Source organism: Mus caroli, unplaced genomic scaffold (genome assembly GCF_978045245.1).
Source record: "Mus caroli unplaced genomic scaffold, Mus_caroli_1 scaffold_10, whole genome shotgun sequence".
Classification (NCBI taxonomy): domain Eukaryota; kingdom Metazoa; phylum Chordata; class Mammalia; order Rodentia; family Muridae; genus Mus; species Mus caroli.
This window is the reverse complement of record NW_028227265.1, coordinates 45570608-45591380: the sequence shown is the minus strand read 5'-3', so window position 1 is coordinate 45591380 and position 20773 is coordinate 45570608. Positions and strand designations below refer to the sequence as shown.

General features: G+C 52.0%; 2 protein-coding genes across 4 annotated transcripts; one reads left to right on the top strand and one right to left on the bottom strand.

The window, feature by feature from the left end:
* Positions 1 to 413: 413 nt before the first annotated feature.
* Misp3 (MISP family member 3) lies at positions 414 to 2519 on the bottom strand. Of its 3 annotated transcripts, none has more exons than XM_029480849.2 (4): positions 2422 to 2519; positions 1449 to 2078; positions 1016 to 1077; positions 414 to 797 (listed from the first exon to the last, which is right to left on the bottom strand). In XM_029480849.2, the coding sequence occupies exons 2-4, from the start codon at positions 1990 to 1992 to the stop codon at positions 783 to 785; spliced, it is 621 nt and encodes a 206-aa protein (XP_029336709.1). In that variant the 5' UTR covers positions 1993 to 2078; positions 2422 to 2519; the 3' UTR covers positions 414 to 782. The 3 variants fall into 3 exon arrangements, with proteins under 3 accessions (XP_029336709.1, XP_029336710.1, XP_085699887.1); XM_029480850.2 differs by having other exon boundaries at positions 1449 to 2028; positions 2422 to 2510; XM_085843761.1 differs by having other exon boundaries at positions 1449 to 2056; positions 2422 to 2484.
* A 9470-nt stretch (positions 2520 to 11989) lies between these two features.
* On the top strand, positions 11990 to 20676 carry Palm3 (paralemmin 3). The gene is made up of 7 exons (XM_021170619.3): positions 11990 to 12098; positions 15094 to 15142; positions 16677 to 16757; positions 17226 to 17368; positions 17477 to 17561; positions 18545 to 18590; positions 18725 to 20676. The coding sequence occupies exons 1-7, from the start codon at positions 12058 to 12060 to the stop codon at positions 20476 to 20478; spliced, it is 2199 nt and encodes a 732-aa protein (XP_021026278.1). The 5' UTR covers positions 11990 to 12057; the 3' UTR covers positions 20479 to 20676.
* Positions 20677 to 20773: the final 97 nt, after the last annotated feature.

The following is a 20773-nucleotide window of genomic DNA, read 5'->3' as shown; positions in this document are numbered from 1 at the left end:
GTGCGAATGGGTGCCATGTATGTTGAGATTTTCCTGGAGAGAAGTGGACAATGGCTCCCCTGGACATAAGCAGTTGTGAGCCTCCCATGTAGATGCCGGGAACTGAACTCGGGTCATTTGCAAGAATAGCAAGCACTCCTTACCTTAAACCATCCCTCCAGCCACCCCTAGTATGTTTACACTATTGTTTATATCCCTAGAGCAGGAAATACAACTTCATAGCACCTCGGTCTAGCAGCTCCCTGAACACAGAATGCTTTTGGCGCCTATAAAAACTGACATCTGGATACCAGAGTGGAGTCTGTGGGCCGGTGAGCAACATTTTGCGTTCTCACCACCAGGGGGCAGTAGGGCCCTGGCCTCCAGGCCCGGGTCCGCAGTCAGTCCAGAACAAGGAGACCAGAGCGCGTTTTGAATTCCAACATTCCGGCGCGATCATTGGGTGGCTTTTCCAAACGTTCTTCACCTGCCAGCCTCCGCCCACCCAGACTAAGGAGGACCCAGTAGAAAACAGCTTGCACTGAAGCCCAGAAAAAGGGAGGAGGAGTTTATTTTATGTTTCACTCATAGGTTTTGCAGGTTTTCCAGGGAAAACTAGAGAATTTTATGGAGAAAGGTGGTTAATTCCATAGTCAGTATCAAAGATGGGCTGGATTTCAAGTTGCCATTAAAGAAAGCTAGCCCTTCCCTCTCTAGGCCTTCTGCTGATCTGGAGAGTAACCCTACCCTGGTTCTCCAAAGGGTATGTTACTTCTGTCCGCAGGTCCCAACCTTCATAGACCTCAGGGTCTGCGCTCCTAGAAGGAAAAGGGGAAGAGAAAGAACACCCTCAGGGAGAAGTTTGGCCTCTAGGCCTCTATCTCCTCTTCACTCTCTGGATCGCGTCTAGGACTTTTGAGTTTGGGTCAGAGTGGCGCTCCAGGGGACCAAGAGGCACCTTCTCCCTCCACCCCAGTGCCCAGGCGCTGCAGGGAGGGTTGGGAGAACGACAAACATCGGAAAGGGAGTCTCCCACCTTCTCAGAGGCCCGTCTCCGCGGAGGCCAGATCACCGACAACTTTCCATCTCCCCTGCTCGCTGTGAGGGAAGGAACATTCAACCGCGGCTGCCCCTCCTCTTGCCAGCTGGAGGATGGCCGCACCCCTTATATACATACAGGTGTGCACCCCTCCTCCCCATGGAGGCCTCCACCCAGTTCTGAGGACCCAGAAACAGGAGTGAGGCAAACTCAACGTAGAGAGGAACCCGAATACTACAGAGGACCCGAGAACTCCAGAAGTCAAAGTTCCAAGGTCTGATGGATGTGGGGGATCCTCACTCCAGGTGTGGGAGTGAAGAAAAGAAGGTGAACCCCCAGGAGAATAGTTAAGGGTCTGCAAGCCTACAGATGAAGGATCACTGGAGGTGGAGACAGCTGGAGCTCTAGGGCCCAGGGGGGAACCGCTTACGGGTGAGGCTCGGCGCTGGCTCCTCGACCTCGGCGGCGCCGTAGATGCTGCGCCGCTGCAACTGCAGCTCCCGCTCGCGCTCGCGCACTCGTCGCACCTCCTGCTCCAGCAGCGACGGGGCAACGAGCGGTGGCAACTGCCCCAGTACCGGACAGCCATCCTGAACGGCGGGATGCAGCCGGCCTCCGGTCTCCGGCTGCCTCTGCAAGCCAGCTCCGTCCTCCGCCGCAGCCTCAAAGAAGCGCTTGAGTTCGTCCAGCGGCTGCGGCCGCCGCCCGGCGCTAGGCTCCGGAACCGCGGGGCTCGCCAGCGCCGCCTGCCTGTGAGCCTCGCGTTCGATGTCTCGTTGCATCTTCGCGCCCGCCCGAGCGCGCTCCAGGGCGCGCGGCAGCGGAGTACCGGAGCCGGGCCGGCTGAGCACCGGCCGCACGCGCAACTCAATGAGTTCCTCGCCCGCGCGACCCGGACTCAGACCCCGGCTCCGGCGCAGGCTTTCCTCGCGCTCGCAGCTGCGGCGGATTTCGCGTTGGATGGGCGTCTCCATCTGCAATTCCGCCCGCGCCGGTTTGGATACCGCAGGCTTCGGTAGAAAACACACCTGGAGGTCACTGAGCCGAGACAGGGGCACAACTGCCCCAGTACTTCCGTTATACTAGTGCCAGGCGGCCCAGCTGTGGACCGCCCGGGCGCTCGGTGGTCTGCTCAACTAGCACCTGCGGGACCTGGCTCTCTGGCTCCAGAGTCTGCAAGTGCTCCTCTCCAGAGGTTTCCAGGACCTCACTGCCTCCCCCAGCAGCCCTCCGTGCCCTGGCTCTGCGGCTCCCGGAACACGTAGCCTTCAGGCGACCCCAGGACTCCACTCTCGGACACCCGAGGACATGGATGTTCGGAGTTAGGCGCCCTTTGAAAATTTTAGTTCTCAGAGCCGGATTGAGATGCCCAAATAGGTAGGACACGGTGCCCTGCGCAGTACCTGTGGTTACAGCCGCCGCCCGAGGTTCTTAGGCGTCGCCAGCACTTTCCTTTGACCCGCCTCTGGCCTCCAGGAACGTCCCCTGGGGGCAGGACTGGGCACCGCCCTCGTCACCTGCCAGCTGGATTCCAGTGGCCCTGGACCCGCCCTATGGGCCAGGGCTCCTCCACTGCACTCCGGATTCCCGCCACCTGAACACACGGGTTGACTGAAGGGGTGGCTTCTTCGGAAAGGGCTTCCCAGAACTCTCTACCCAGGGAGTATGTGTCGCTCTTTCCCTCTGGTACCACGCTGGCATTTTGGGGTCTTGTTTTTCTGTTATTTTGTTTTTTTCATCACTTTCCGGAGATCTGACCTCTAGCGGAGCGCCGCGCTGATCGCTGAACCACGACCTCCTTACAGAGTGTTTCCCCGGTCGTCTTTCGCTGACCTCACTAGTCTAGGTCAGCAAGTGCCAGCCTGCGGCCAGCGACACCGCTCCCCTCCCCCGCCCCCCATCCCATGATCTCCGGCCCTTCTCTGCACACCGATCGCTGAGGCAACACAGCTCGAGTCCAACCCGAGGGTCGCCCCGGGGCCGCCGCACTGGGTGCTGCTGCTACCCGGGGCTGCTCAGCTCTGTCTGGTTTGCAGCGGCGCTGCCGCCACTCAAAACCCTGGGGCAGATCCCCCACCCCCACCTTCCAGAAAAGCCCGCAAGGCATTGGCAGCCAAGTGTCCAGCTAGAATGAGCGGTGTTTGAGGGCACAGACATTACAGGACTTCCGGGCCTCAGCCGAGCAATTGTGGCTGGAAGGCGGTCAGCTTGGACTAGGTTGCCCAGGAGGCCCAAGATGGGGCAGAGGAGTCACCGGGTTAGCGGGAGGCAGCAGCGACCTTTGTCTGGTGCCCAATCTATGTTTCGGGACAGGGTCGATGACCCAGAGTGAGGGCTAACCACTCGTAGAGACATTTTCCACTCGCCCTTGTGGAAGCCGGCTTTCACAAAAACCGGCCCACCCTGTGTTGTTCTATAGTAACTTAGAAGAAAGACAATTGCCTAAAGAAAATGGAAAGATTAAATGGGATTAAAAGAGCGGTGGCACACTTAGCACTCAGGAGGCAGAGGTAGAGGGGTCTCAGGCCAGCCCCTATTCTCCGTAATGAGTTCCAGGACACCTGCATTTCCAGTTCTTGCTTCACCAAACAAATAAATGGAAATAGAGGGCTACACAATCCCAACTACTTGGTCACCCTTTTCAGTCTGTCCTTCTCTTACAACCAGCCTCAAACAGTGCCTCCTCTTGGGTTGGAAAGATGGCTCATCAGTTAAGAGCACAGGCTGGGGGGGGGGGGCGGCGGGAGGGAGGGGAGAAGAGCACGGGCTGCTCTTCCAGATGACCAGGATGGTTCACACTATCTGTAACTCCAACCTTATGGGACCTGACCTCCTCCCAAACCCAGGCACTGTCCCAACATGGTGCACAGATATATGTGCAGGCACATGGCTGATATACATAAAATAAAAACAAATAAGGGCTGGTGAGATGGCTCAGTGGGTAAGAGCACCTGACTGCTCTTCCGAAGGTCTGGAGTTCAAATCCCAGCAACCACATGGTGGCTCACAACCATCCATAATGAGATCTGACTCCCTCTTCTGGAGTGTCTGAAGACAGCTACAGTGTACTTACATATAATAAATAAATAAATAAATCTCTAAAACAAGCAAACAAACTTCTTTAAAAAAATTTAAAAAATAAAAACAAATAAATCTTTAAACAATAGTAAATTTAAGGGCTGGGATGATGGCTTGGTTTGTAAGGCACCCATGTACAGGACTGGGGACAGATAGGAGGACAGGAGGATACATGGAGCCCCCTGGCACCTGGTCTGGCCTCGTAGATGAGCTCCAGGCTCAGCCAGTTCTCAAAAACTAAGGTGGAAGCCAGGCAGTGGTGACAGACACCTTTAATCTCAGCACTTGGGAGGCAGAAGCCAGTGGATCTCTGAGTTTTTGGTTTTTTTTTTTTTTTTAAGATTTATTTATTATATGTAAGTACACGGTAGCTGTCTTCAGACACACCAGAAGAGGGGGTCAGATCTCATTACAGGTGGTTGTGAGCCACCATGTGGTTGCTGGGATTTGAAATCAGGACCTTCAGAAGAGCAGTCAGTGCTCTCTTAACAGCTGAGCCATCTCTCCAGCCCGATCTCAGAGTTTGAGGCCAGCCTGGTCTACAGAGTAAATTCCAGGACAGCCAGGGCTACACAGAGAAAGCCCATAAAACCAAAAAATAAACAAAAGACCTGAGGTGGAAAGTGATAAAGGAAGACTCTTGACATTGACCTTTGTCTTTACCTAGTCAGAGACACACACACATACACATACATACACACTCATACACATACATACACACTCATACATACACACACACATACATACACACTCATACATACACACACACATACACATACATACACACTCATACATACACACACATACACATACATACACACTCACACACATACATACACACTCACACACATACATACACACTTACACATACATACACACTTACACATACATACACACACATACACATACATACACACTCACACACATACATACACACTTACACATACATACACACTTACACATACAGACACACACTTACACATACAGACACACTCATATACATACATACACACTCACACACATACATACACACTCACACACATACATACACACACATACACATACATACACACATACACACACATACATACATACACACATACATACACACTCATACACATACACACTCACACACTCATACACATACATACACACTTATACACATACATACACATGTACACATACATATAAACACACACACATACACACACACACACACACACACATACATGCCAAGGACCAGCCTTGGAGAGGGGTTCTGAGGAAGGGGTGTTTGGGAGCGGCAAACACACACACACACACATGCGCATGTTACTTGAGAGACTGGGGATGTGGCTCAGCAGAGGGCTTCTCTAGCATGCACAAAGCCCAGGGGTCTGTCCCAGCGCTGCTATGGTGGTGCATGCATGCCTGTGATCCCAACACTTGGGGTAGAAGCAGGAGAGCCAGAAGCTTATCTTTGACTATGCAGTAAGTTCGAGGCCAGCCTGGGAAGCTGTTTTAACAAATACTTTGTGTCTATGAGGCATGGTGTACTTTTTCACTTCACCTCATGGCTGTGGTCTCTCAGTCCAGGCCCTTGATGCCCAATCAAATGACCCTTCTACATCAGTACCTATGACTCTCCCTCCCTCCTTCCCTCCCTCCCTCCCTCCCTCCCTCCCTCCTTCCCTCCCTCCCTCCCTCGGGAGGACTTGGTCCTCCCTACCCTTTCCCACCTGGCTTCATCTAACTTGGGCACTGTTCCCTTCTCACACTCTGGTTCATTCACTGATGGCTTCTACCAAGGTCATCGGGTGGGAGAGATGGCAAACAGGGCATTTCTCCTGTGATTCTCCCTCAAACCCACTGGCCACCTTCAACCACACACCAAGCAGTCTCTAGGGATGGGACAACAACTGCATACTGCTAAACTAGGATACTGTATTATGTGAAAGGTGGGGGTTCCTTCATTTAGCTCTGTGGTTACTCTTTGTATACTTTAGTTTTAGTTTTGGAGATTTTTATGAATATGCATGTGCACACGGATTTATTTGGATGACTGCTGATACCTTTGGGTCTTCTGGAGCCCAAGTTACAGTCATGAGCCACCTTGAATGGGTACTGGCACCAAACCAGGATTTTTTTTTTTTTTTTGGTTTTTCCAGACAGGGTTTCTCTGTGTAGCCCTGGCTGTCCTGGAACTCACTTTGTAGACCAGGCTGGCCTCGAACTCAGAAATCTGCCTACCTCTGCCTCCCGAGTGCTGGAATTAAAGACTTGCGCCACCACTGCCCTGCGAGTTTCTTTTTTAAAATGTGTTTTATTTTCATTTATGTGTAGGTGCCTGTTGGAGGCCAGAAGAGGGCAGCAGATCCCCTGGAGCTAGAGTTACAGGTGGTTGTGTTTTGCCTGACAAGGGTGCAGAGAATTGATCGCTGGTTCTTTGCGAGAGCAGTGAGCACTCTTACCCACTAAGCCATCTCACCAGATGTTATTTTTGTTTTGAGACAGGCCTCACTGTGTAGCCCTTATAGGCCTGGTGCTCAACACGCATACCAGGCTGGCCTTGAACTCACAGAGGTCAGCAGAAGCCTTCAGAGTGCCCAGAGTAAAGGCCTATGCTACCATACCCAGCTGTTGTTTGGTTTTGTGGTGTGACACTGTTCTTGGGGAGACATGAACAAACATTTACTCACCCCAAGTACAGAACCAATGACGGCAGGCCAAAGTAAGGAGACCACTAAAGTCTAACGTGGTGAAAACAATATGTTTTATTGGGGTTACTTAGAGGAATATGGATGAAGAGTTAGTTACAGGAACAGAAATGACTCAAAGACAGCTGCATTACTGAAAAGCCGAACACAGCAATGGTGACAGCTCAGTTTCAGAGGGTTAATGTCCATGACCATTATGGCAAGGACCATGGTGGCAGGCAGACAATGAGAAAGAGGGAGGGAGGGAGGGAGGAAGGGAGGGAGGGAGAACTAACCAGGAATACTATGGACATTTAAAACCTCACACATCCCAGCCACAGTGACATACCTCCTCCAACAATGCCACACTGTCTAATCCTTCTACCAACTGGGGACCAATATTCAAATATATAAGCCCATGGGGGGGCATTCTTATTCAAATGGTCACACTCACTGTTACTAAAATTACTTACCTTGGGGGAGATATAAACATCACCTACACCCTTCCTTCTTTGTCCCAAGACAAACCAAAGTGTGATCCTACCAAAATTCATGTTGGGGAGCCAATGAATTTCCAAGACTTAGAGCAGTGAGTGAGGAGTTAGGCCTGCATCCCGGATGCAGGCTTCCCAGTGACTGAGTAGATGGGGTCCTCTCCTTTCATCCTTCCCCAGCCCCTCCCAGAAACCCAGAGGACACATGCAATCCGAGCAGAATCCACAGTCATCAAAGCCATCTGCCCCAGATGGACACTTGGAGGTGTCCAAGTTTGGGCTAAGAGGACAGTCCTGAATAACACGCACACAGAGGCTGCCCATGGCAATGCACATCCACACCACCAGCGTGGCGAGGTGGGAGGGGCTTGAGGCCAGCTAGTCCGGAGCATGCGCAGCAGACACAAGCGATCCTGTCTCAAACAAGAGAGCAACCAAAGACCCACACAGGAGATTGGTCTTGTACCTTGACAGGTGCAGCATGGCACTCACATGTGCACACACACACACACACACACACACACACACACACACACACACACTTGGATTTTGTTGTTGTTGTTGTTGGTGGTGGTGGTGGTTGGTTGATTTTTTTGAGACAGGGTTTCTCTGTGTAGCCCTGGCTGTCCTGGAACTCACTCTGTAGACCAGGATGCCCTTGAACTCAGAAATCCGCCTGCCTCTGCATCCCAAGTGCTGAGATTAAAGGTGTGTGCCACCACTGCCCGACCACACTCGGATTTTTAAAAAGCAACTTAAGAGTCAAGGCAGATGTGCTCTCACGCACTTGTCACTTCAACTTAGGAGGCTGAGGCAGGAGGATTGAGAGTCCCAGGTCAACCTGGGCTACACTGCCTAAAACCAAACCAAAGCCCCAGGACTTGCGGTCCCCTCTCAGCTGCTTCTGGATGATCGCTGAAGCCCACTAGTTCTGCCTGGAAGCATATGCTCACTGTAAATGCTTCCTGCCACGCCTGTCCCAGCCAACACCCTGTTAGCCTGAAGGTGTTCCTCAAACTTGAAATAAAAATCCAAATTCCAGCCGGGAATGGTGGCGCACGCCTTTAATCCCAGCACTCGGGAGGCAGAGGCAGGCGGATTTCTGAGTTCGAGGCCAGCCTGGTCTACAAAGTGAGTTCCAGGACAGCCAGTGCTATACAGAGAAACCCTGTCTCGAAAAACCAAAAAAAAAAAAAAAAAATCCAAATTCCAGGGCTGGTGAGATGGCTCAATGGGTAAGAGCACTAACTGCTCTTCCGAAGGTCCTGAGTTCAAATTCCAGCAACCACATGGTGGCTCACAACCATCCATAATGAGATCTGATGCTCTCTTCTGGTGCATCTGAAGACAGCTACAGTGTACTTAAATATAATAATAAATAAATCTTTAAAAAAAAGTCCAAATTCCAGACCCCTGACCTCACAGCTCTGCACACTCTCAGGTGTCATGTTTTGACCACAATCCATCCCAGCTTCCTGCTTCTCCCAACACTAACCCAACCTCAGGGTTTTGGGAGATGGCAATAGCAGAGCTCCTGCCAAGACTCCCAGTAATGTGCTGAGGATCTGCCTCAGTGGCAGAGTACCTATCCAAAAGCTCTGAGTTCTTTTCCCAGCACCACAAGAACAAGCCAACCGTGGTGCAGTTACCCCAGGACCCCTCGCTGTTACTTGTCTCCCCCTGTCATAATCAAGGTTTATGGTTCTGTTCCTGCCTCTCTTTCCATCTCTCTACATACACCCACACCCTGCCTAGACTAGCTCCTGGCCCATGGGACAAAACTGAGGCCCATGAAAACAAAATTATTTCTATGTATGCTGTGTATATCTTTAATCCTAGCACTCAGGACGAGTTTGGTGGGTCTCGTGAGTTCAAGACCAGCCTCATTTACACACCGAGTTCTTTTTTTTTTTTTTTTTTTTTTTTATGGTTTTTCGAGACAGGTTTTTCTCTGTGCAGCCCTGGCTGTCCTGGAACTCACTCTGTAGACCAGGCTGGCCTCAAACTCAGAAATCTGTCTGCCTCTGCCTCCCAAGTGCTGGAACTAAAGGCATGTGCCACCACTGCCTGTACACACCGAGTTCTATCCAGGTCAGCCAGTGTACAGAGTAATTAATTAACTAATTAATTAATTAAAAAGTAAATAAAAAAGTAGACCAACCCACACAGTAGAATATTATTTACCCATAAAAAGAAACAAAAGCACTGACGGTTGCCATAGTGTGACCAAGCCGAGGACAGGATGGTAGCCACCTACAGGGCAGTCTTACAAGTCCAGTGCTTAGGAGATGGAGGCAGGAGGTCACACTTTCTCAAGCCTCCACTACATAGTGACTTTGAGACCATTTTGGGCTACATGAGACCTTCCCCGCCCCAAAGCCAATAAATAAATAAATAAATGGAAAAAAGAAAACATGACGCTGAGTGAGAGAGGTCTAACGCAAATAACTACATTGTGTCAATTCCCTGCCTGCACGTGCATCCTGCCTCGTGTGTGTGTGTGTGTGTGTGTGTGTGTGTGTGTGTGTGTTTGTGTGTGTGTGTGAGAGAGAGAGAGAGAGAGAGAGAGAAGGAGAGGGCAAGCCCTACACACAGCTACAGGAGGGTGTTTGCCAGGGGTGGCAGCTGCCCAAGTGTGACTGCCATGAGACCCCAGCTTCCTTCTGGAGTGTTGGAGATGCTCTTGATCCAGATAGGAGCAAGAGCTGCCTGTCACTGGGCATGTGCTACCTGCCACAAATGGGAAATGCTGTTAAAAAAAAAAAAAATTCAGGGCTGGTGAGATGGCTCAGTGGGTAAGAGCACCCGACTGCTCTTCCGAAGGTCCAGAGTTCAAATCCCAGCGACCACATGGTGGCTCACAACCATCCGTAATGAGATCTGACGCCCTCTTCTGGTGTGTCTGAAGATAGCTACAGTGTACTTACATATAATAATAAATAAATAAATCTTTTAAAAAAAAAATTCAAAGCCTCTGGAATGATACCTTAGTCCAGAGTTCCTGCTGTATAAGCATGAGGGCCTGGGTTTGGCTCCCCAGCACCCACGGAAAAAAGTCTGAGGGAGCTCCCGTCTCTCCCCCAGCACTGTGAAGACAGAGGCAGGTGTGTTCCCGAGCCTTATTGGCCAGTAAGCTAGCCAAGTGGGGACGCCTCTGGTTCAATGAGAGGCCCTATCTCAGCAAATACGGTGGTGACTGACACCAGCAATTGCGTCCGTGTGCACAGGACTAGGACACGTGGGTATAGACATTAAACAGGGCAGGGGTGTGGCTCAGTGCTGAGGACCTGCCTATCAGGTTCAACCCCAGCACACATACAAATATGTATTCATATTTGCACACATATATGTCCTCTTGTTGTAGAAATATGTTTTTAGAATAATCTAGAAGCTTAAATTCAACTCCCCCCCCCACCCCCGTTCTAGGGATTGAATCTAGGGCCTTATGTATGCCAAGCAAGCTCTCTACCACAAAACCACATGTCCAACACCCCATTCCCCACCCACTTAGTTCTAGACAATTTATTACTAAGTTTTCTAGGCTGGTTTTTAGCTCATTTTGTAACCGAAGGGAGGCTTGACCTTGCCATTCTCCTACCTGAACCTTCCTGGAAGTGGGATTCCAAGTCAGGTGACCTACCTGACTCAGGTTCAATTAAACCTTCATATATATATATATATATATATGCTTTGTTTTTGTTGAGACAGGGTTTCTTTGTATAGCCTTAACTGTCCTGGAACTCACTCTGTGGACCAGGCTGGCCTGGAACTCAGATATCCACCTGCCTCTGCCTCCCAAGTGCTGGGATCAAAGGCATGAGCCACCACCGCCAGGCAAACCTTTAGATTCTTAAGAGTCTGTACTAGACTGTGGAACATAGGCCATTCCAGCCCTTGAGGACAGCCCCAATCCAGCATGGTGGAGCCTGTGCTTCCAGGAGAGACACTCAACTTTACATGCCAAAAGTGGCCCATGGAGCCCTGAAGCAGTCAGGAGAGGAGAGGCCTAGATGTGGGTAAGTTTATCACTCGGTGTGGTGGGGGAAGGGGTCCTTGCTCAGAGCAAAGTCCTCTGAAGCACCTAGCCGAGACAGACAAGGGCTGGTCTCTTTCAAGACGAAGATCAAACCTGGTCTGGTTGTGGAGGTCTGTAATGACATAGAGTTCAAAGGAAAGACATCCTCGGCAGTGAATTGGAGGCCATTTCCCTATCGTTTATTTCTACCCCCACCCCTAAACATTAAATAGCACAACGGGGTCTTCTGACCTGCAGGCCAATTGAAGTTATTCTCCCATTTCACGGTGGGGCAAACTGAAGCCTTGAAACCTGAGGCAAATTGTCCACAGTGACCCACATCCTGGGCTTCTTGGTTGCCATGGTCTCCGAAAGCCTAGTCAGAGAGCTCTCCCTACAGCATGCTCCAAGGTCCTAGAAGGGAGAGCCAATGACTCTGGCCTTTTACTAAAACTTTCCTGTGTGAGTGCCCAACGCAGGCGCGCGTTCCCCGGCGGCCGCGGGTCAGTGCTTGGCTGCTGTCCCCCACCTGCTGGAGCACCGGCGTGACTGCGTGCATATAAACTGGGAGGCAGCCTAGCGCAGCGTGGAGGCCGGAGGCTGGTAAATAATTCATCCTGAGAAGTTGATAGCGCTCCCCAGAACTGCCCCAGCCCCAACCGGGCCGCGCCTCCCGCCCAAACCAGCCGGACCTGCTCTCCTGCTCCGCCCCACAGCCCCCTCCCATCAACCAGGGCCCAGTCTGGGGCCTTTGGCTCACACCTCTGCTGGGCAGTGATGGCTCTGCAGACCTCGGTTTTGTCCCCGGCCACACCCACGTAAGTGTCTGGGGTGGGGGCGGGAGGGCGGGGTGGAAAGGCTGGGGTGGGGGGCACCGGCCTGGCCTAAGAGCCCCAGTTGGCCTTTCCTAAGGAGCCGAGGGGAGCACAAGGGGAGGTGGTGGCCAAACCTGGGACCCATTCAGAGCCAAGCCTCCAGAGAGCTAGGCCTAATGCAGAATTTGGGGACAAAGGGTATCAGGATCCAAGAATGTGCATCCAAGTGTAATCCTGGTCACCAACCCTCTCAAGAATGCAGCGAGGAAATGCTAGAGATTCCAGGGAGAAAGGCGCGCCCCAACCTCCAAAGATTGGCAAAGTCTTAGGCGACAATGGCCACCCCTCCACTCCTTGTCAGTAGCAACTCGATTATGGCTGAGACACGACCTTGGAGTTAGAGATGAGCAACGTGGATGCAGGTGTGGGGAGCTCGCCTTAGCCGAGGCTCCTTCAAAGTGAGAGAGGTTTGGTTCAGTCGCCAGCTTTTGCCTAGTATGGGATTATCCATCCTTAGTAGGGAATGATGGGTAGAGGGGCTCCAAGCGATTATAGAAACTTCTAGAAAGAGGACTTCCCTCCAGTAGGGACCCCAATTCTGTCCTTTACTCTTCTGTGCCCTCCATTGCATTATTCACCAAGTACAAACCTGGTTGCTTAGCAATGGGAACCCGATCCTCCCCCCGCCCCAAGGAAGAGTTAGGGAGATAGCATCTTAGGAGTGGGACAGCTGAGGGGGACTTCAGCCCTCCCCCAAGGACAGAGTGATGAACAGGAGTCTAGACTTCCCTAGGGACATCTGTCAGGCAACCTTCAGCCCTTGCCCTAGTCGAAATCCCCTCCTCTAGGAGGGTCTCTGGCCTCCTGTGTATATCCAAACGAAGGTCCTTAGAGCCCCGGAACCCTGCACTGTGTGTTGCCAGCACTGAGGGAGAAGCCCTTCGTGTCCTCATTCACCCTCCTGACTTCAGACAATCTCATGCTGTGTGTGTGTGTGTGTGTGTGTGTGTGTGTGTGTGAATGCATTTGTGTGTGAGTGTGTGAGTGAATGTGTAGAAGAGTGATAACTGTGAGTGTAAATGTGTGTGGGTAGATGTGTGTGTTCTATGGATGTAACTGTGTGTATATAAGAGTGTGTGGTTGCATGTTTGTATGTCTTTTTTTTTTTTTTTTTTTTTTTTTGGTTTTTCGAGACAGGGTTTCTCTGTATAGCCCTGGCTGTCCTGGAACTCACTTTGTAGACCAGGCTGGCCTTGAACTCAGAAATCCGCCTGCCTCAGCCTCCCGAGTGCTGGGATTAAAGGCGTGCGCCACCACGCCCGGCGTTTGTATGTCTTTTGTGAATGTATGTGTGTACATATGAGAGGTGTGGGTGCATGCATGTGTATGTGTATGAGTGTAAGTGTGTGTGTGTGTGTGTGTGTATGAGAGTGTGTGAGTACGTGTGGTGTGTGTGTCCTCTGTGAGTGTGTGTGTCATATGAGAGTGTTTGCAAAGGTGTGAGGGTATAAGTATGTGTGCGCATGTTTGTGTGTGTGTGGATGTATGAGTGTTAAGAGTGTATGTACATGCTAGAGTGTGTGCAAGGGTGTGAGAGTACAAGTGTGTGTGTATGTGTTAGTGTGGACAGAGGACAGCCCTGTGTGGTTTCTGACTCTCAACTTGTTTGAGACAGGCTCTTGTTTGCTGCTGCAGAGCTGGGAGGATAGAGCCATCTTTCAGTTTGTTCTGGGCATCTGCTCACGGAGCCACCTCTCCAGTCCCTCGGACAAGTCTATTTGCTATTCCTCAGAACCTCAGTTTCCCCTCAGGAAAACAGGAACATTAGTACTGTTTGCCTTCTAGGATCACAAGGAAGATAAAATGTTTCTACAGATAGGGCATGTCTAAGCCTGACCGGCACGTGGCTTGTGGCTACTTTGGCCAGGTCTGTTCTGAGCAGGAATGTCAGATGCAAGAGTGGACTGCAGCCAGCAAATGGTGAGGGGTGGGGCCTGAGCAGAGGTGGCTTGTGGCCCAGCGGAAGCCTTGCAGGGCACTTAAAGCCCTATAAATAGCACTGTTATGCCTTCAGGGTGTGTCGGGAGGATCTGAAAGGAGACAGCTGGAACTTGGACAATGTTACTGGGATTCTCTCCCCCAAGTTAGGATTTAAATTAATAAACACTTAAAGATCTCAGTGCCCACCATGTCTGGCGTGGAGGATGACAGGCAGGTAGATATCCCTTTCTGACCATTGACAGATGTGGGGTTAGCACAGCCCCACAACTGTTGCTCAGTGGTCAGTCATCATGTTATTTTGACAATACCTGTCCCCTAACTGAAGATCCAGAGTCCCCAGTTCCCTCTCCCTGGAGCTGGGAAGCAGGGATGCTGACAGAATTCAGTTAAGACAATGGTGGAGAAATATCAGGTTAAACCTTAAACCTCCAATCACCCTTCTTGAAGCTCTAAGTCCACAACTAGGCAGGGTGGCCCACTGACCTTTGTCCCCAGCAGGAAGGGGGTAGACAAGTAAAAAAGAGACAGCCCTGGAGTTACCATGGTGATGGTTTAATGGTTACTTCTCTCCCGCACATTCCTTCATACCCCACACCCTAGGGCTCTGGACTATAGAGTAGATGATAGAGGTTCAGAGAGAATATGCACTACCCATACACCATATTTGGAGCCTGGCAGGATTTGTGGGAGTCTGTAAAGATAGTTCTTGTAATTAAGTATAAGTTGTACTAAGTGCAGGAATTACTCAATTGGGGTCAAGCTATCCCTGCCCATTTCACAGATGAGACCGAGGCTAAGAAAGACATGCGTCATGGACTCTCCTTTTTCTCTCTCCAGACTCTAGGTTCTTCCCTGATGGAGAGGGGAAAACAGAGGCAAAGCACTGGGTTCTCTCTTGGCAGCCCAGTGTTCTGAGTTAGAAGAGACACTTAGGAGCCTGCCTGCTGAGGGATGGGGTCCCGGGAAAACACTCTCAGTCCATGTGCTCTCCTTCCAGGGTCATGGCGGAGAGCGCCCTCTATCGGCAGCGGCTGGAGGTCATCGCTGTAAGTGTTACATTCCCAGAGCCCTGAGAATCCCCAGATGTTCTTAAGGCTTCTTTGTGGCCTGCCCCATCTGGGTAGAGAATGTTTACCCCATAGGACGTGAGTATGGCTCTGTGAAGAACCGAGTTCCATCTTGTCCGGGGCACCCCTCAGGCTGCTCCCGTGTTGGTCTCTGTCACTGGCTGAACAGAAGGTGCCATTTGGCACACCCAGAAACACTGGTGGAGAACAGTGCAACCCAAGCTCCCTACTTCTCAGATCTCTGTTTCTTGTACCCCACCCTTGGAGTTCTCCCTGAGGGAACCCTTGTGAGACTGTCCTTCTGGCCCCCTCTCTCCTCCATTACTCTTGTTTACCTGTGTGCCTCTTACCTCTGCTCCCGTTTCTCTGACTGCCCTCTCTGCACCCCATTCCTCACTAGCCTACTTCCGGAGGACCTCAGCTCTCGGCACCTTCATCTTTGCACTCCATATTTCTGACTACCACTATGCATCTCTATTCTCCAAACATGCTTTGCATTCTATATTTCTACACCCCACACTTCGGAACCTTTCTAGAACCCATTTCTAGACCTCACCTCTGAACCCTGACTCCACCACTCTGCACCTGCCCCTCTTATCCCCCCCCCCCACTTTGTGCTCCATTTCTCTGGCTTCCACGGTCTGCACCTCCTCTTTTGGCACTCCATGTCAGGTGTCACCTCTTAGCAACCCACCTTTCTGTAGCCACTTCTGTACCTCGACTCTGAATTGCCCCTGTTTCCTAAGTCTCGGATCACCTGTTGTAACCTCCTTTTTCTAACCCTTTCTTTTGTAGCCCACTTTTCTAACTTCTCCACCTCTCCATTCCCATTTTTTCTGATCTCTCTTCAGCACCTCAACTTTAAGCAGCGCTCTTGGGTACTCTGCACAATCAACTTGGAAGGTCATGTCTTTCAACACAACCTGCGCCCTGATTTACTGCACATCTTTGTACCCTATCTCTGAGTTACCTCTATATATGCCTGAATCTCTCTGGATGTCTACTTCTGCACCCCCATTTTGGACTCCATCTTGCTAGCACCTTCTCTTTATCTAGACCCACACATCCCTGAACCCCTCCCCCCACTCTTTTTTAACGATTTTTTTCCCAGCAGGGTTTCTGTAGCCCAAAGTAGCCTCTAATTGGCTACTCCCTTTCTAGTCCAAGCTGGCCTGGAACTCATGGAGATCGTCCTACTGAGTCTTGGGGTTACCAAACGCGTTCACCTTGCCTGGCCATTCTCCTTTCCATCTTAGAAGTGCAAAACCCTAGTCCCCATCTCTAGGCCCCGCCTCCACGCCCCCATTTGCGGACCACCATTGGGCGTGGGCCTGGCTTCCGCAGCATGAGGGCGCGGCCGCCTGGTCCTGCCCCGCCCCGCCCCTCTCGCTGCTGAGTCAGCGCTCTACAGCCCCCGCCCGCGGGAGGACGCCCCGGGAGTCCCGGGAGCCCCGAGGAGGCGGGCGGAGGGCGGCACTGGGCTCTCCCGCAGCTCTGGGTCGTGTGTGCGCAGGAGAAGCGGCGGCTGCAGGAGGAGATCGGCGCCGCGCGTCGCGAGCTGGAGGAGGAAAAACTCCGCGTGGAACGGCTCAAGGTTGGGGGCTCCTATCCAGTCCGGGGAAGTGAAGTGGGGTGTCTGTGTGAGTCTGGCTGAAAGACAATAGGAACCTCTGACTAATTTGGGAAGAGGGAGATGGAGAGGAGGCAGGCGAAAGGTAGCCATGGAGACAACTGTCCCACTCTGGAAGAGTATGGGGGGTGGAGGATGGTGGCTAGCTTCATCCCAGTTTGGTGGTGATGAGAGGAACCTTAGGCCAACGTTGGGGTGGGGAGGGGCACATTGAGAGGTCTTTCCGAACCTAGCACAGCCAGTCGACTGGGCAGGCTGGAAGGATAATGGTTGCATGCCTCTGCTTGGGAAGGCTGTATGCTGGCATGGTGTTGGGGGACGAGATATGGACATGTCTCCCATCCTGATGGATGCGCCCTCTGGGTGGTTGCAAGCAATGGGTGGGGAGGTAGGCTTCCTGTGGCTAGTCCCGGACTCTCGTTCCATACCCAGAGGAAATCTCTCCGAGAACGTTGGCTCATGGACGGGGCAGCTGAAGGGCCAGAGCGGCCGGAGGACCCCGCCACCAAGGACCCACAGTCGCCTGAGGGACAGGCCCAGGCTCGAATTCGCAACCTGGAAGACAGTTTGTTTTCGTGAGTTGAGAATCCCTGATTTTGAGCCATGCCCCAGCCTTTAGCAGCCCTAAGAAATGGAGCAGGTTTGGTCCAGACCGGCTTCCAGCAGCCTCCTTTCTCCCTCAGACTCCAGTCACAGCTACAGCTGTTGCAAAGTGCGTCCACAGGTGCTCAACACAGACCTGCTGGCAGGCCCGCCTGGCGCAGAGAGGTGAGCAGGGCCTGAAAGAGGTGGAGAGGAGGGGGCTGTGGTCAGCAGGGTTAGAACAGGACACAGCGGAAATGTGCTCTCTCAAAACGCAGCCTCTGCCTTGGTATGTAGGCAAACCCACTCACTGTTACTTTGCTCTGTGTTCTGTGCAAGTTGGTTGTCTTGTCTAGATCTTAGTTTGCTCATCCCTAAAATAGGAATACCAACTCAGAAGTGCCTTTGGAAGGGCCAGTGAGATTATAATTGAAAACAATTAACCCAATCTCGAAGCCCACGACCTTGAACTCGTGATCTCCCTGCTCCAGCTTTCCTAGTGGTAGGATTACAGGTTCCTACCACCAAGCCTTGATCACAAAGGGACTTAGTGTGCATGCAGGTGTGTGAATACAGGTGTGTGCAGCTGCCCCATCGTCTTTCTTCACTTCTTTCCTTCACTCCACGCTGGTCACATTGTCTCTCTTCTATTATTCCCTTTAGCGTCTGGCTCACCTGGCCAGTACTGTAGCCTTAGCCTCGAACAATGGTCTCCAACTCAGCACTCTGGACAGGGCACACCCAACTCAGCACGCCTCCTGAAGCCACGCCCATCTCAGTCTGTAGGGGAAAACCTCCTCGCCCTAGACCTCTCTGGGCTTCTTCCTTTTCACCGCTTCGTTCTCTCCCCTTACTATTTGCAAACGCGGCTTATTTATTTGTTGTTATGTCTATTACTTACCTCCTCCCATTGGAACTTAAAGTCTGATTGCATCAGGTCTTTACAGGTTGAGGGTGTGGCTCAGCAGCAATATTGCACTAGCCTAGTGTGGCCCAGGCCTTGGGTTCCATCCCAAGATTTCCATCCTTCCCCCAAATCCTTTATAGTCACCTCAGAAGCTGTCCATGCAAGCATTAACATGATAAACTGTTTAAGCGGGTGGAGCACAAACATACCTGGGAAGTACAACCTGGGACCAATTTTGACCTTGTCTCTATTCTCCTTGCAGGGTCCCCGTCCTCTCTCTCAGCCTGCCATGGAAGCAGCTCCTACCGGTAAGCATCGGAGTCCCCAAGGCCTGGGGTACAGTCACCACCAGGTCACGTGACTCAAAAGACTCTGGGGTAAGGGTCCGGTTATCCCCCCATCATCCTGACCTCCCTGTCCTGTCCTCCCTTGATTTCCCCAGCCCCCACCGATGTGGACAAGCGAACTTCCCTGCCAGATGCTCCAGTGGGCATGTCCCCCGAGTCTCCTTCTGATCCCAGAGAGGAGTCGATTGGGGTTCTACCAGCCTCGAGGCCATCCACTGAAGCTATAGGGACATCTTCAGAAGCCAATGGCCCCTGCCCTGGGCACAGCCCTCTCCCAGAGCAGCTGAGTCTAGGGGTGTCGAGTGTCACTAAGGCCAAAGGAGATGGTGCAGTGGAGGTGGTTTGGGCTGGGCTTAGAGCCACTGAGAACAGTGCCACAGGCCCCACAGATGTGGAGCTGGAGGCTAAGGTGGAAGAAGTGGTTCTGGAGGCCATTGGGGCCAGGCAGGGCACCAGCAGCCCTGAGCTCCCCACTTGGGTGAAGGAGGGCAAGGGTGTAGTGGAAGTGGTCTGGGAGGGGCTGGGAGGCAGGGATCTTGATGTCACAGGGGAGTCAGCCAGGGATGCAGAGGCCACGCACACCAGTTCCAGGAGACTCCAGGAGCAATTTGAGGCTGAAACTTGCAGAAAAGAAGGTGCTTCCAGAGATAGTCTTGAGGGTGTTGGGCAGGGAGGTCCTGGAGTAGAGGAGGGGTCCTTCATTTGGGTGGAGAGAGTGGCCCTCAGCGAAGACTGGGAGGAGATTTTGATGGAGGGTTTGGAAGCACCGCAAGGGGCGGGGTCTGCAGGAGAACCTGAGGCTTTGATTGGAGTACAGCCCAGAGGAGGTGAAGCGTCCTGGGAGGTGGAGAAGAGAGAAGTAGAGAAAGTGGAGGGTATAGAAGAGAAGGGAAGGGCAGAAAAGCTCAGGGCAGAGAGGGAGGATGGTGCAGCTGTGCTGCCAGATGCGACCCAGGGAAGAGAGGAAAACGAGGCAGAAAAGGTAGAGAGAAAAGACAGTGAGGGCCCCTTTCCAGCAGAGATAGCAACAGATGAGGAAAAGTGGGAGGTGAAAACGACGAAAGATGAAGAGTCGTTGGAAGTAGAAAAGGGAGATGAGGAGGAGCCGGCCACCACTGAAAAGCCATTGGTGGCAGAAAAAAAGCCAGAGGGCTCACTGGAGACAGAGAGAAAAGGAAGTGAGATGCCATTGGACCAGGAGAAAGATGGTGAGGACTCATTGGACAGAGAATCAAAAACAACTGAGATACTATTGGATGGAGAGATAGGAGATAAGAGTTCATTGGATGAAACTAAAGGAACCAAGAAACTATTGGATGAGGAGACAGGAGGTGAGGGCTCATTGGATGAAGAAACTGAAGGAAGTAAGAAACTATTGGACAGGGAGGCAGATGGCATCGAGCCATCTGAGGTGGACAAGACCTCAGGCGCCAAGGATGATGTGAGTCCAGAAGAGCAAGGCAAAGCCAACGATGGAGCAGAGTTCCAGGCCGAGGATGCCAGCCCGCCTGGAGCCACTGTTTGTGTCCAGGAGGAGCCCAGGTCAGAGGAGCAAGGACTGGAAGAACCGGAGAAGCAAGAAGGCCTGGTAGAAGGGGCAGCCAGTAAGCCTGAGCCCTGTACTGAGCATGAGGGTCCCCCAGGGGATGCTACCCCGCTCCTAGCTGAGACCCCAGCCCCGGAGCAGCCTGTGGAAAGCCAGCCACTGCTCCATCAGGAAGTGTCCAGCACTAACCCTGGCGACCACCCTGCACCTACATATGCCCCTGCCCAGCAGCTTGAACTGGCTGAGGCCAAAGAAGCTAGTGGTCCCAAGCAGAAGACGTGCCAGTGTTGTGTGGTCATGTGAGCCTACGCCTGCCGCCAGCACCCCACTCCTCCTCTCACAGCTACCTCGCTGCCTGGCACCCAGCAGAAGGTCCCAGGCATAGACAGGGTACCACAGGACTGGTAGTGGCACCCAGGAGCCAGAGGGCCCTGTGCTTTCTTACACCTGGGCTTTTAGATTCCCTGCCCACTGCCTGTGGCCCTGACTCCCTTCTGCAATGAAGCCTTTATACTTGAAAATTAAATGTTAAGGCACTCTGGCTTTAAGAAAAAAAGATTTATTTATTAATTTTTATTTATTTATTTGTTTATTTTTA